General features: G+C 38.2%; 1 protein-coding gene across 1 annotated transcript in view; it reads left to right on the top strand.

The window, feature by feature from the left end:
- Positions 1 to 4,008: 4,008 nt before the first annotated feature.
- The window catches only part of Otud7a (OTU deubiquitinase 7A), a 131,310-nt gene continuing 118,920 nt past the window's right edge, over positions 4,009 to 16,398 (top strand). Inside the window, exons 1-2 of the mRNA XM_077800293.1 lie at positions 4,009 to 4,082; positions 5,965 to 6,119. Coding sequence (XP_077656419.1) covers positions 5,969 to 6,119 — 151 coding nt within the window. The 5' untranslated portion in view covers positions 4,009 to 4,082; positions 5,965 to 5,968. The remainder of the gene's footprint in view (positions 4,083 to 5,964; positions 6,120 to 16,398) is intronic.

Below are 16,398 nucleotides of genomic sequence, written 5' to 3'. Positions count from 1 at the left end.
GAAAAAGTATTCATTCAATTTTACCTGCTGAAAAGAGACAGCACCAAAATTTGCACAGAACTGAACCCAAATCTGATCAATTCTCTGTATTTGAGTACTAATTTGAATGAAGTATAGAGACCACAGGATGTAATTGGAATAATCAGTAAAAGTCAGATAGTGGAAAATGCTACAAGAAAAATGATCAAGTTTTTCAATAAATAGAAAAAAATAAGGCAAAACTAACAGATTACAAAATACAATTACAATGTGTAGCTTTTATTTGAATCCTAGTTCAAACAGATGGAAAACAAAAATCATATGAATTTATGACATTTGAAATCATTGGAAATTTACCCACTGGATAAAAATTATTATTAGTTTGTAAATGTGATAATGGTATTGTGGTTCTGTTTTAAAGAGCCATTTAGAGATATATCAAAATATTTATGGATGAAGTAATATGTTGTCTGAGATTTGTTTCAGAATGTTGTGGGAGGAGGAAGTGGTTAGATGTAGAGCAGTAATAAGACTTAAAGTTAGTAATTGTCATACCTGAGTGATGTGTACATTGGCATTTATCCATATTTTTCAGTCTACTTTTATACATATTTTTTCTATTGGAAAAAAATTTTAAATATATACCACTGCTACATTCTGCCTTCTCCTTGTCAGCCTAAAAATCTAAGCTCAGGTGTGTAGGGCTTGAGGAATTGAGATGGTATTTACAGTTTTTAATACCTTACTTTCTCATGTAAATTAAACTATCCAGTGTCCATGTATGCTTTGAGAGCCACACAGGGCCCAGCTGTGGTCCCTGGATTAGAAGACGCCTCACTCTATGGCATCTACTGTGCCAGAGGAGGAATGGATTCAGTGCCCACACAGGTGCCTCCCTTTAAGCCTTGGCCTAAGTGCTGTGCCCTGTCCTCCATTGCTCCCAGAGCTTTCTCAGTACCTGAAAAAGACATGATACTAGGCATTTGAAGAACATCAAGGTCTTAGTCTTACCAAGAGGAAGACTAAAAAGCAAAGTGCTCCTGCAACAATGGGAAGATCTGTAATCTACACACCAGATACTTCTGTGGCCACGTTTGTTTTTCAGGCCAGCCTGTCTGTAGTGATCTTGCTAGCCCTCTCTTCTTAAGCCCTCTCAGGCTTTTTAGGTTGAATTTCCTGGTGTTCCTGGTGAAATTGCTTTGTTGCAGCCAAAATTATTCTTGGACCTATCTTTAGCTTGTTGGCATCAACTAAAATCATATATGTGAACACACCCTGAAAATGACCACATGTCCTGTGCATATGAATGCTTTGCAAAGCCAGACTCATGCCCTTCATAGAATTGCTCTCTTATTTTTCCTCTGAACCATGAAAATGTCCTATAAGATGCAGTTTGTTAATGTGATATCCACAAAAACCTATTTCACTGCTTTGTCCAAAAGCTCAATGGTGGCTGACAAAGGATGGACCAAGCAGACTCCTGGAAAGAAAAAGGATGATATCTTCTGGATCTGGTGGTGCACACCTGTAATCCCAGCAATTTTAGAGGCTGAGGCAGGAGGTTTACAAGCTCAAGGCCAGCCTCAGAAACTTAGCAAGGCACTGTCTCAAATAATAGGTAAAAAGGACTAGGGGGCTGTGGCTGGGGCTCAGTGGTAGCGCAATTGCCTGGCATGTGTGAGGCACTCAGTTCGATTCTCAGCATCACATAAAATAAATAAAGGACTATCAACAACTAAAAAACAAAATAAAAAAGGAATAGGGATATAGCTTAATGGGGATATAGCTCAGTGGTAAACCCTGGGTTCAATCCCCAGTACCAAGGAAGGAAAGAAGAACAGAAGGAAAGATAGATCTGAGTTGAGACCACCAGTTAATCCCACTGAGGGAGTCTGTACATCTGTCAATTCTTCACCAGGGTGGGCTTCATCACCAGGCAGGACAAGATCTAGGTATCTGTGACGCTTTTTCGCATTTTATCCTCCACATAGAGATGTATGCATACATGGAAATAGAGTGAAGATTCCCAATACCAGAATAATACATTAAATTATTTTAAATCTGTGTTAATAATAGTAATAATAGTGCATCTTCTTTTGATATAATTTTATTTCCTCCTTACAGCAATTTTGAGAGACAAGGGTGTTCTTACCCTCATTATTCAGATGAGGAAACCAAAGCTCCATGAAGTGACATGACTTGCCCAGGTCATACAGCAAGGTTGCAGTAGCAGATTTGCACCCAGTCAGGACATTGACTCCCCATCCGGTGCTCAACCTCAGACCTATTCTCTCTGCTTTTTTGTGTCTGTGTGCTATAGGCTGCATCATCAGACAGACCTAGACGAGTTTCCTGCTCCCCACTTAACCTATGCAACCCTGACCCAAAGTTGGCTCCCTCTGAACATCAGTCTTTGTAGCTATAATGTAAGTTCCCTCAACCTGCCTCCCAAGCACCAGTCAGCAATTCTGAAAGTGTGCCAATGCTCGCCAGACCTCCAGAGCCTGAGGCAAAAGGGAGAACTGTCTTTCAAATCATGCCTTCATTGAAAGTGCTGATATTGTGTTCTTCAAGGATGTATTTGTCCTCGTTTTAAAAAAAAATTGCACTAAAATATTGTTGATCTTGGTTTCTGACTGGTTTTGCATCCCCTTGCACCTGTGGCAGGTTCCTTGCTTGTCTCACCTTGGTCCTGACCCTGCTGGGTGCCAGGCATTCTGGAACTTGGAGAATAGAAAAGAGAATAAAGTAGCCCTCAGGCTCCCGGCCCTCTATCAGAAGAGATGTTACATACAAGATACAGTCTATCCCATCTTGCAGCTCTGGGGTAGCCCTAGGTAGGCACTCATCCCCACCCTAGTCTTCCTCTGTCTTCAATGGTCAGACCACAAGCCTCTACTCCTAATCTCCAGTTTCAATCTCCACTCACCATAAGTTCCTACCTTCCAGACTCCAATTATAACATCTGCTGACAAAAATATTACAGGCATGTTTTACTTGGGTTCCACTGAAACAGAAGTTAATGAAAAACTAACTGAGGCAATTTTCATCTTTACCCTGTTAGACCTCTGTCCTTCAATTTTGCTCTTTTTGATTAGAACAGCTCCTCTACTTGATAGTCTCCCAAATCTAACAGTCAGTCTCAGAGGCCTGTGCCTATGTGTGCACCTGTCTCTCTCTGCTTAGAAACTCCTGGGGAAGGCCCAAGGGACCCATCACAGACCCTATAACAGTGGCCTAAATAAAATAGCAGCTCAGTAAGTTCTGGTTACTTATAAAATAAGAGCTCGGGTACTGAAAAGACTACGGTATTGAAGGCAAGAACCTCCATTCAGCATGGACACAATGATTCGGAGCCACAGTTAGAGGTGGGCCCATTCTTTCTGCCTTAAGAAGGCTGGTAGCAGCAGTCCTGGCACTCAGTGGAGTTCTAGAATGGAGAGGGCGGTCCCAGAATCTCTGTTGAATAAGAGATAATAGTTCATGTTTATTGAGAATGTGCCCTGGGCCAATATATTTTGTGTTTACATATTTTACCACTATAGCTAAGTTGAACTGTATTGATGTGGCATCATATCTTAATGGTATGATTAAGTAGGTCTGACCTGCTGAGTAGGTCAAAAGGCCCAGCAGTGCACTTTGAAGAGGGACAGCAGGGCAAGGGTGGCTGATGGTCCTTATTGACCACTGTCCTCCCCTCTCTTCAAAGGGCATGAATTTGAAATCATGGCCATGGTGACATTAGGTTTAAGAATTAAGTCTTAAAGCAGAAACCTTGCCATACAAAAGCGTTCATCTTACGCCTACCCTTCACCTCTATTTTACATTAAGAATGAGATACAGAGGAGTAGATGTGGTAGATGTGGTCAGCAAGTGCATGTAGCACCTGGGAAGGCAGAGGACATGCCTCCAGCTGTTGGCCCCACCCCAGATGCAGCCTCCTGTGACAAGAAGCAAAGTTTTCCAGGGTAAGGAGAATAATATGCCCTTATTCTCTGATTTGTCCCACAGGTGGCACTGACAGAAAAAACTCTCCAGGCCGAGGCTCCGGTACATGGAGAGAAGGAAGAAGGAAATTTCCTAATTGGTACTATATACATCAGGTCAAACAATTTTATTCATTTTTAGCCATACCAATAAAAACTTATACCCAAGTATGAACCATGTACAAAGTGGTGAATAACAATGGATAGTTCCAGTTATAGACCTCCCTGCCTGAGACACTTAGACCTCAAGAGTTTGAGCATAAATAAATTTATTTCTTCCATTCTTACTGAATCCCAGATGGGCCCAGAGCTCACCAATGACCATGTCACAGCTGATAAGGAACAGAACTGGGCTCAGAGTAGGCCAGTGTGTTTGGCTTTAACACCCTAGCAACTGCCATAGAACCTGCCCCATTGAACAATGCCCATCCCTGTGGTTATCATGAAAGGAGGACAAAGCACATTCATTAATGCAGGGGATTTAAACTTACCACACAGTGTGTAAATTCAATTACATGTTTGCTAGTATAAAATTTTCATCATATATACTGAGGTCAGTAAGTTCTGGTTACTTATAAAATAAAAGCAAACTTTTTTCTATAAAGGCTCAACTAGAAAATATTTTCAGTTATGGTCTCTATTTTAAATACCTTACTAATCCATGAACAAAAACAGCCACAGACATTATATAAATCAATTAGTATGGCTGTGCCCTAATAAAACTTTACATATAAGAACAGGTGGAGGGTCACATTTGGTCTACAGGCCATAATGTACTGGCCCCTTATCTATACAAATTTGGATGCATTTGTACTTATCAGTCATGACTGAGACCCACCAATGGCCCCTAAACTACTTCACTAATGAGAGTCACTTTCATATGCAGAGTAATGGCTGCTTTCTATCTGCTCCATCAGCCAGTGGTCAAGCTCCTAGATGACCACTGAATTCCTCTGACCAGGAAATCTGATTTCCTTTTGGATTTTCACTGTGAATATGACAACTCTTAGAGGGTTGGCATATATTTTGATAGTCATCTTCAGCAAGTTTGCTATTCTTGTCAATTGCCAGCAAACAAAGAGTGCTTCCTAGTAGCCAAGTGACGGGCAAGAGCTAAGGGAAGTGGGGCAGCACAATGATAAAGGCAAGACAGGGAAAAGAGGATCAGAAATCTAGTTATTCCAAATTAATCTCCCTACATGTACTTGGGCACTTTTTTTCAAAATAATCTAGTCTCTTTTTTCCCCATCATTAATTGTAATTGATAGAATATAAGATTGGAGGCACTAGAGTTAACGATGACCCCTGGCTTTAATCTGTTCAGGCTGCTATAACAAAAATATCACAAACTAAAAGGCTTATATACAAAATAAATTTTCTGGGCACAGTGGCATACATCTGCCATCCCAGTTACTCGGGATGCTGAGGCAAGAGGATCACAAGTTTGAAGCCAGCCTCAGCAACTTAATGAGACTCTTTCTTAAAACAAAATATTTTTAAAGACTGGAGGTATATCTCAGTCATAGATTAGTTATTGGGTTCAGTCCCCAGTGATGCAAAACAAAACAAAAACATAAATTTATTTCTCACAGTTTTGGAGGCTAGGAGGTCCAAGATCAAGGTACCCAGCACATCTGCTCTCCTGACCAACATCTTTACATGTGGAAGAGGCAGGCGAGCCCTCTGAGGCTTCTTTCTAAACAATAATCCCATCATCAAGCTTCCATGCTCATGACCTAACATCCCCTAACATCATCAACTGCAGTTAGGTTTCAACATATGAATCGGGGGACACAAATATTCAAACTCGCATACCTTCTCGCATGGTATGCACAGAGGAATGACATCTCAGTTGACTTTTATGATATAATATCTAGCATGAAGAATAAGTGAGTTGGCTCAAACTAGTTCAAACCTCTACAGACGCCAGTGGCAGCATTTCATTCTTTCTGTTGGGTCTCCGTGTGTGTGGTCACTCACATCTCCATTTCTTGTACAGATGGATGGTTTCTAGCCTGCTTCCAAACCCCACCTCGGCTGAGTGTTGGGCAGCACTTCTACATGATCCTATGACGCTTGATATGGACGCAGTCCTGTCAGACTTTGTTCGGTCCACGGGGGCAGAACCTGGTCTGGCCAGAGACCTGCTGGAAGGTAAGCTGACCTTCTCCCACACGCCGTCCTCTGGGGCCTGACTACCTTCTAACCAGTGATAGAACATATGAAGATTGGCATTGTCTAACATATGAAAATGTTTTAGTCAAAAGTTATTGGTGAAAAAAGCCACCTGGTAGCCAATTAAGTAGGTTGGAAATAATTCACAAGCAGGAAATTAAACTTTATCTTCAATGTTTTTTGTATCATTTGCTACATGAAAAAAAATGTGTTTTCACGTATATGATGCTTTCAGGTATTTATTGAGCAATAACTATAATAGACTGAAAATTAAAGTCTGTCTCTAAAATATATTTACTTATTGTAGTTTTTTCTTTCTTTTTTTGGTATCATTACCTGACAAAGGTAACAATGATGGTGTTGGAACCAGGCAAAGTAGGAAGAGCCAGTTTTCGTTTCTCTAAATGGTCAGATTTGTGGGAGGAGGGAACTTTTTAAATGATTAGTTTTTGTTTCAGGTATATAAATTGCAATTTGTAGAGTTAGTAAATACTTAGTCAAGTATTGTAAGTCCCAGTGATTCTTTCAGTCACTCACAGAAAAAAAAATGAATTGTTATACATTTGTAAAAATGGAGATAACCATTCAATCCTATCATAAATTAAGAACCTCCTCTTAGAAGATTGTGAGAAAACGACAATGGCCATATTATGGTTTTGAAATTTCTCTCAGGCTCTGATAATTTCAAACACACTCAGGGTTTTGGATGAAATAAGTGTAGAGAATCTTTGTGGATATATCTGAGTCAAAATGTGATTCTTACTTCCCACTCTTGATATTATGTAATGAACCCCTGCAGGTTCCCACTGCTTCTGTTCATTTAAGTGAGTGGCACCGTGAAGGAGCTTGGGAATGAGGTTAGCAATGAGAGCTTTGTCCAAGTCCAGATGCAGCCACTTGTCAGCTATGAGATGTAGGGAAAATCATTTTACTTCCCTTAACCTTAGTTTTATTTCTTTTCCCCTATAAGTTGAGCCTAATCTCCCTTAAAGAGTGATTGTGCATATTAGAAGTTATGATGTAAAGTGCCTGGAGGAGTGAGCAGCAGGTAGGAAATGCTCAAAAAGGAGGTAGATCATACTTGTAGTTGTCATAAGGAGTACTAAATTGGTATTTGTTTCTAGACAGCCTTAAATGAGATGCAAGAGTGATTATCTACTTTTTCTTTATTTTTAAAATTAAGATACACAAAAACTGACTTCTTGGTGTTCATTTGTATGAATTTTAACATGCCTGGATTTGTGTGATTACTACAGCTGTCAGGACACCATACCCCTTCACCACCTCCACATTCTATGTCCTGTTGTCTTTTATAGTAAGGCTCATCCTTATCCATTGGCAGCCACAGTACTGTATCCTATCACTAATTTTGTCTCTTTTCAAGAATGTCATATACATAGAATCACAGATCCTCATCTCTTGAAATCAGCATCTTTTTACTCAGCATAACTCTTTGTTTGTTTTTATTCATGAAAGTGGTTCATTCTAGAGATAAACCACAGTTGTTTATTCATTCATCTGTTGAGGGCATTTCAGTTGTTTCCTGTTGAGGGCAGATATGATTAGAGTGTCTATAAATATTTAAGAACAGGTTTCTTGCAAATATAATTTTAATTATCCTAGGTTAAATTACATAGGGGTGGAATCACCAGTGCATATGGTAAGGGTATGTTTAACTTTATAGGAAACTGCCGAACTGTTTTCCAGAGTAGCTAAGCCATTTTGCATTTCCCACCAGCAATGTACAAGAAGTCCAGTACTCCACATATTCACCAGCATTTGATGTTTCTTTATTTTTGTTAATTTTGGCCATTTTAAATAGGTGTACAATGATATTTCCTCATGGCTTAATTTTCATTTCCCTAATTGATTAATGATGTTGAAATTTTTTCAGGTAATTATCTTCATCTGTGAATTCTCTTTCATAAAACATCTGTTCAAACTTTATGCCTGCTACTACATTGATTTGTTTGTTTTCTCATACTTGAGTTTTGAGAGTTCTTTTTATATATTAAGTATACAGAGTGTTTTTGTTTGTTTTGTGGGTAGTACCAGGGATTGAACTCCAGGGCACTCGACCACTGAGCCACATCCCTAGCCCTATTTTGTAGTTTATTTAGAGATAGGGTCTTACTGAGTTGCTTAGTGCCTTGCTTTTGCTGAGGCTGGCTTTGAACTTGTGATCCTCCTTCTTCAGCCTCCCGAGCTGCTGGGATCACAGAGGAACACCATCATGCGCAGCCTAAATATTGAGTATAAATAATTAGTCAGATTTGTGACTTGAAAACATTTTCTCTCAGTGTGTATTTGAATTTTCATTCTTTTTTATTTATTAAGGTAATTTCAGTACATTATAATTATACATAACAGGCTTTATTGATACATATTTGTACAGGCACGTAATTTGGTCAAATACATTCCCCAGTACTTTGTCTTTTCATTATTTTAACAGTGCTTTTTTGCAGAGCAAAGGCTTTTAATTTTGGTGCAATCCAACTTACCAGTTCTATCTTTTATGAATCATGCTTTTGTGTGGCATGTCTAAGAACCTTTGCATAATTCCAGGTCATAAAGATTTTTTCCTATGTGGTCTTTTGAAAGTTTTATGCTTTTATGTTTAACATTTAGATCTGTGACCTATTGTGAGTTGCTTTGTGTAGAACGCACAAGATTTAGGTCAAGATCCATTTTTACGCTTATGAATGTCCAAGAGTTTAAACACCATTTATTGAAAATATTATGCATCCTCCATTGAATTGTCTTTGCATATTTGTCAAAACCAACCAAGATTATAGAAATAGTAACAACCAAGAACTGTGAAAATCTATTTCTTGATACCAGTTGTATTCCATTGATCGATGTCATTTCTTTGCCAATAGAACACCATTTTGATGATTATAGCTTTGTAATGAGTCTTAAAATCAGGTAATGTGATTCTTCTAAATTCAATTTATTTTTCAGACATATTTTAAATATTCCCTTTCCTTTGCCTTTCCGTACATATTTTAGGAAGAGCTTACCCTTTGAAATGTCCTACTGGAATTATGATTGGAATTATGTTAAATCTGTAAAGTCAATCCTAATTATCTCAGTCCATGAGATATAGTGTTCTATTTATTTGGCCTTCTTTGAGTTCCTTGCTCAATATTTTATAGTTTTTATCATTTAGAACCTAAATGTGTTTTGTTAGATTTATATATAGCCATCTTATTTATTGAGAAAATTGTGTAATTTAAAAAGATTTTTGCTTCAAATTTTTCTTTGCTAGTATGTAAAATATAATTTATTTATTTTATTTGTTTTATTTTTCTGTTTCTGGGAATTGAACCCAGGGACCTTTTACCTCTTAGCCACATCCCCAGCCCTTTTTGTTTTATTTTGAGACAGGGTCTTGCTAAGCTGCCCAAGCTGGCCTCAGACTTGAGATCCTGTGTCTCAGCCTCCTGGGTCATTGGAATTACAGGTGTGCACCACCACACCCAGCTGAAATATTGTTTATTTTTATGTGTTGATGCTGTATCCTAAAATCTTGCTAAAACCAAACTGCTCAATTATTTGTTCTAAGAACTCTCCCCTGTCGTGCAAATTCCTTGATATTTTCTTGACAATCACATCATCTCTAGATAAGGGGCGGTTTTATTTCTTCTTTTCCAATCACTATGCCTTTTTATTTTTCTAGACTTCATTTACTAACTAGGACTTCTAATAAAATGTTTAACAGAAATGGTGAAAAAGAACATCCTTGCTTCCTTCTTAATCTCAGGGAAAAGCATTTAATCTTCCACCATTAAGTAGAATGTGGCAGTTTTGTACATGATCTTGGTAGGGAGGTTGAATTCCTCTCTATTTCTAGTTTACAGGGAGTTTTATCATGAAAAGATGTTGAATTCTTTTGCATTTTCTGTATCAATTGATAGGGTCAAATGTTTTCCCCCTAAAACCTGTTAATATTCTAGCTGACAGTGATTGTCTTCTAATAGTAAAGCAACCTTTCAGTCATTTCTTATCATGTTTTTCTGCTGTACACATTCTCCTCTCCTTCTGGACCCAGATGTTATAACAGACCTTTTCTTACTGCCCTACAGGTTCCTATGGCTCTAATCATTTCCTTTTCTGATCTTTTCTCTGTATATTGTTTAGATCGTTTCTATTTGTTTATTAATAAATTTATCAACTCTTTCCTCCCTTATCTCCATTATGTTATTGAACCCATCCAGTGATTTTTTTTAATTGTTAAATGGTTTTATTTCTAACCATTCCACTTGGCTCTTATTCATATCTCCTATTTCCTTGCTAAGACTTTATATATTGTTTCATCCTAATATAGCCGTTGAGATTTCTATGGTTGTTCTTTTGTGGGATTTTGTTTTGTTTTAGAATAGTAAAGAAATTTAAATTGTATTAGGGACATTTTGAAAATTATGTTTTGAGATTCTCATTGTTGTTAAGCTCTTACAGAAAATATTGTTGTATTTGCTCTAGAATATAATCTTCCCAGGTCAGTTCTGTGGATTGTGGTTCCACCAGCAAGTCTTCAAGACATGCCATTTGGATCCATCTCACTTGTATGCCACCTAGTGGCCACTCAGGGACTTTGACATGTCTGACAACATTCAAAGTCTGTTCAATCTGTTTAAGGCAGAACCATAGGTGTGCAGCTCTGGGACAGAACCAAGAGTTCATAAACAACTTTAGGGACTGGTCTTTCCCATCATAATCCTCTCACTCTGGGCTCCACTTTCCAAGTCCTCCAGCCAGCTTGGATAACTGGGGCTTTACTTGCCTACTGCTTAGCATACTTGAATGGACTATTAACATGGGAAAGCCCAACAGCAAAAGCCAGAGAGGGAAAAAAAAAAGAAACAGTGAGGCTCACCCACCCTCCAGTGACCACAGAGCCTCTGGTAGGAGAGAAAGCTCTGTACTAAAGGTTCTACAGAGGAAGCTCTGTAGACAGGTTCTGTACTAAAACAGAACCAGTTTTAGTATTTAGACAGCATTGCCCATTGCTGTCACAGAATTGCTTGAGTTCTAAGGTGCAGAGAACTGAGAAAAATGTAGAAGGAAAATGAAAAATAAATAAATGAGGGATTTCCATGCTTTTTTGTTTTAATGGGACCCCTTTTTTGATACCTGAACCAGAGCTGGAGGGTTTCTCTTGCAATGAATGCTGACATCTGGATTTGCGTCTATGTTGAGTTCATATAGAGAAGGGAAAAATGCAATAAATCACTATTAGTTTGATGGTACATTGAATGATGTCCTTCTTCCTCCATCTGCCTGGGTAAATGTTTTTCTTTTCTTTTCTTTTTATATTTATTTTTAAGTTGACAGATAAAATTGTATGTATTTGTCATATACAACGTATTTTAAAATATATACGTATACGCATTATGGAATGGCTAAATCTAGCTAATTAGCATATGCATTATCTCATCACTTGGTGGCAAGAACATTTAACATTCACTCTCTTAGCACTTTTTAATACAATATATCACTATTAATTATAGTCACCATGCTATGCAATAGATCTCTTCAAACTTTTTCATCCTAATTACAATTTTGTATTCTTTGACCAGTATCTCTACAACCTTCCCCCAGCCTCTAATGACCTCCATTCTACTTCTACATCCATGAGTTCCACTTTCCAAAATGCCACTTATGAAGTCACATGCTGTCTTTCTGTGACTGGCTTGTTTCTCTTAACATAATAGACTCCAGGCTTAACCATGCTCTCAAACATGACAGTATTTCATCCTTTTTCAAGGATGAATAATATCCTATTTTGTATATAGGTGACATCTTCTTTATCTCTTCATTGGTTGATAGACTCTTGGGTTAATTCCATATCTTGGCAATTGTGAATGGTGCTACAATGAACATAGTAGTGCATATCTCTTCAACATAATGATTTTATTTTCTTTGGATATATACCCAATAGTGGGATTGCTAGATCGCATGGCAGTTCTATTTTTTAATTCACTGAGGAATCTCTATACTGTTTTCCATAATTGCTGAACTAATTTACATTCCCACCAACAGTGAACAGTAGCTCCCTTTCCTTCACCTCCCCACCACACTTATCTTTTGACTTGCTGATAATGGTCATTCTAAAAGGAGTGAGTTGATATCTATCTCATCATGGACTCATTTCCTGAGGGCCCTGTAGTGCATTCTGCACTCTGTCCACTGTTGTGGCTGCATTCAGTAGGACAGAAGATGCAGTGTTCTTGCCCATCTTGCCTGGACTGAATCCTGTCTTCTGTTATGACAATCTAGAGGACTGTGGTCACATCTGTATGGCAGATTCTTTAAGGCATGATGTTATTTGGGTCAAGATTCCTCTGTAAGCCAGTGATGTAAATTATAAAATTTTTTTCATAAACAGGCCTCAAAAAGATGTGCTGAGAAGATAAAAAATAACATACGGATTTAGAATGCAGAGGTGTCTAAAAGGATTTTAAAAATTCAGTTATGTTCAAAGCTGGATAAAAGGTACAGAGGCCTTCTTAGTATTACTTTGGTAATGTTTTTGAGTATTATTTATTTGTTTCAAGATAATAAAAACAAAAGATAATAAAAAATTTAAAAACACCACAATGATGAGGATCACAGGGAAACAGATGGAGGCCACTGAGAAGAAAGAGTAGCTTGATTGATGAAGAATCTGGCAGAAAGAGACAGGATAGAAGAGCAAGATTCAGAGATGAAGACAGAAAGTAAACACAGATCTGCTTCCAGATGGAAGAAGGTGTTCCTGCCTACCTCCTGATTGCTTCATTGCCAAGTGGTCCTGAGTCAAAATCAAAGCTGTTGAATTTGCTTCCCCAAAAACCTATAAGTCTGTATTTTAGTACATTTTCTATTGTTATAAGAAAATACCTGAGACCAGGTAATTTTAAAAGGAATAGAGGTTCACTTTGGCTCACAGTTCTGGAGTCAAGAAGTCCATTAGTAAGGCATCAATGTCTGCTTACCTTCTGGTGAGGGATGTATGCTGTGTAGTCATATAAAGGAAAGTGGAAAGAGAATGGGTATATATAGAAGAGGCCAAACATAAGGGATAGTCTTGCTTCATAACCATCTGCTCTTGTGATAACTAATCCCGTCCCCCTAGAACAAGAACTCTTCTTGCATGAAAGGCATTAATCCTTCTAGACAACCTACTCACCTCTTAAAGGCCCCACCTCCTGATACTGCAGTCAAATTGCAACATGATTTTAGAGGGAAAGACCATAATCAAACCATAGCAACCTTAATCACCTGCAGAATAAACTCCTCTACCTGCCAATTAAGTCTCTTCAGCATCTGGCCCTTTTCCATCTTTTCTACTTCAGCCCCCTCTGAGGCCCTTCATCCCTTCACCAGATTCATGATCCCATTTACCATGTGATTTTGCTTAAACCCTTTGCTAGTGCCACTAACATCCCCTACACACACTCTTTCCCTTTTTTGAAATTCATCTCTTCCTCCAAGAAGGACTGTGAGCTCCAAGACACAAGGGACTACACTATGTGCCAGCCAGCATGTGCTGGTCCCACAAAAGAGTGACCTAGCTGCTGGAAATACAGCAATGAGCAGCCAGTCAAAACTCCTTTTCCGTGTATAGTGTCCTGCCGGTTGGAGCTACAGAGAAAACCTAAATCAAGGGAAGAGGTAGAGGGTATGGGTGTGAGTGCAATTTAAAATTAGGATTGTCAGGAAAGCACCTAAAAAAAGGAATCTGAGCAGAAAAAAAATGTTTGAGGAGGTAATTCTAGAAAGAGTTAGAGTTAATTGGTCATTACTTGTTATCTCTTTGAATTTTGTCAACTTCAATTGTACCATATATTTGGCTGTGCCTTCTTTTATAAGTGAAAAAATCACATGATTGTTTTCTTCATTAAATTAGAAGTTCTTAAAGCCAAGAACATAACACTGATAACAGTAGTTAGCCTTTATAAGAATTTTTATTAACCAATAATAATTGTACATATTAATGGGATAGAGTGAGAACTTTCAACACATGCATACAACAAGCACTGATCAAATCAGGGTGATTAGCATTCTTCTCTCCTTATCATTTCTTTGTATTTGGGTCCCTTGAGTTCCCCTCTTCAACCTCTTCATGAAATATATAATGAGGACATTATTAAATGTCAAAAACTAAGCCATTTAAATGTAATGACTCATTTAATCCTCACAATGAATAAGCAACCAACATGTTAGATATCACATTACGCACAATAGCTGAGGCCCAGAAAAGTCCCTAATGTTGCATGGCCAGAATATAGCAAAATGCACTGCTATAGGTTCAAAACCAGCATTTGAACTGACTCATGTCCCTAAAGGCCAAGTTCTTTCAGCAGAGCCATATCACCTCCCACTTGGCTTTGTATCCACTGCAGTTCTGGAACTTAACCATGCTTTGTATGCCTTATGAACTCAAAAGAAGTTTCACTAATTGACAAAGGTATAGTTTACTTAGCCTTTTTATAATGTGTCTAATTAACTTTTATTTTCAGATTAAATCATACTCCTATAGACTACAAAATGTATTCAGAAATTAGAACTAACAGCTACCATTCATGTGCCAGATACTGTCTGGCTACTTCCCATATATTAAAGGTAGTTAAGAAGATTTTTGAGTAGGAGCCAAACACAGGAGTTGTTTATAAAGTGTGAATTCTCTACCTAAGGAAAAAGCAATGCTCATGCTTTCGTAATAACTGTGAAGTTTAGACCTTGCAGCTCTACCAAGATACCCTTCCAGCAAATCTATGACTCACTTATGTTGTTATCCATAGGAAAAAAATTCCTGAGTGAAACAGTAGATACCTATGTGGTGTCTACTCATGAGTCTGAGGCAGAAGGATTAAGCCCAGGGATTCAGGGCCAGCTTGGGCAACATAGTGAAAAACCTCATATGTTAAATTTTTTTAAAAAATGGGAAGCCTATTCATGTATCTTAAGATGTATGTATGTTTACCAATTGATATGACAATTTCAGAATGAAAATTCTCAGTGCTTTATGAGGAAGTATATCCCTTCTTTTCCAGTTCTGGATCCCCTGGGTTTGAAGAATGTGTGGTTTAGAAATTTGTATATGGTGTATTTTCTTGGCTTAGCTCACCTAGGGAAGCAACTCCCAATCACTCACCATTTTGACAGGTACTACTGCTAGCATTTACATTGGGCCATTGAAAACTTTCCACAATTTGGGGACCGAAGCTGCTGACTTGAATAATTCCAATAACAAATGTTCATCTAATGTATGAAAAAAGAGGTAAAGGCAACTAAGGGACAGACATATTTAGTTAAATTCTCACATTAGCCTAACAGCTGGTCATGGGATCCAGTTGCAACAAATCTGTGTATTTGTCCCATGGAGAACCTACCAGAGTAGGCAAAATGAAATCTGAAGGTAGAGCAGTGATCAGAGGAGCCTGGAGGGCCTTTGCCTAGAGACCCACTGGCTACCACTGTAAAGCTGTAACCCAGGTGCTTTGGCCCTACAAACCACACTAATTTAAACACAAACAAAGATAGGCAGTGAATGCTCACTTTTTTAAATTAAAATGAGAAAGAAATCCATCTCAAGGTCAGATATGCCATGTATATGTGACCTATGCAGTCTTTCTCTGTGATCAAGCTAGATCTGCCCACTTTTATGCACAGGATACTGTTTTACCAAATTCACCGTTCTAACTTTTCAAGTCTGTTTGATTAGAGACCTTCTTTGGCAAGCCTGTCATTAATGAGTGGGCACAAAAAGGTGGTCTAGTGACTGAATCTTAAGCAAAAGTTAGGAGAGAGAAACTTTGGGCTGGAGCTGGGACAACTTTGTCAGTTACAGAAATACCAAAATGAAACCACTGACAGTTTTTCCAACTCTGCTGTCCCCACGAGGGAGAGCTCTGTCATAAGACTTTTTTTTTTTTAATATTAGGGATTTAAACCATGGCCTTTTACATTCAAAGCACATGTTCTACCATGAGACATACATTCATCCCAGGACTGGACATTTTTGACATAAAATGGCAAAACAAAACAACAAGTGTCCCTTCATGATCAGAATTCTAAGATATCTCCTCTGGCCTGGTCCCCCTCAAGAGAACACATTCTCTCTTTAGATAATTGAGTGGGTTTACTCTTGAAAACAAACTTAGACCCATGAACACATTTGTGGTGAGTTTCCCTTTGTCACCAAGATCAATTAAGTAGATCGTATTTCTCTCATTTTCTTTCTGTTAGAGAAAGCTGTAACCCAAGTACTGCC

Source organism: Urocitellus parryii, chromosome 6 (assembly GCF_045843805.1).
Source record: "Urocitellus parryii isolate mUroPar1 chromosome 6, mUroPar1.hap1, whole genome shotgun sequence".
In the NCBI taxonomy this organism is placed as follows: Eukaryota; Metazoa; Chordata; class Mammalia; order Rodentia; family Sciuridae; genus Urocitellus; species Urocitellus parryii.
The sequence above is the reverse complement of the archived record's forward strand: the minus strand, read 5'-3'. Positions and strand labels throughout refer to the sequence as shown.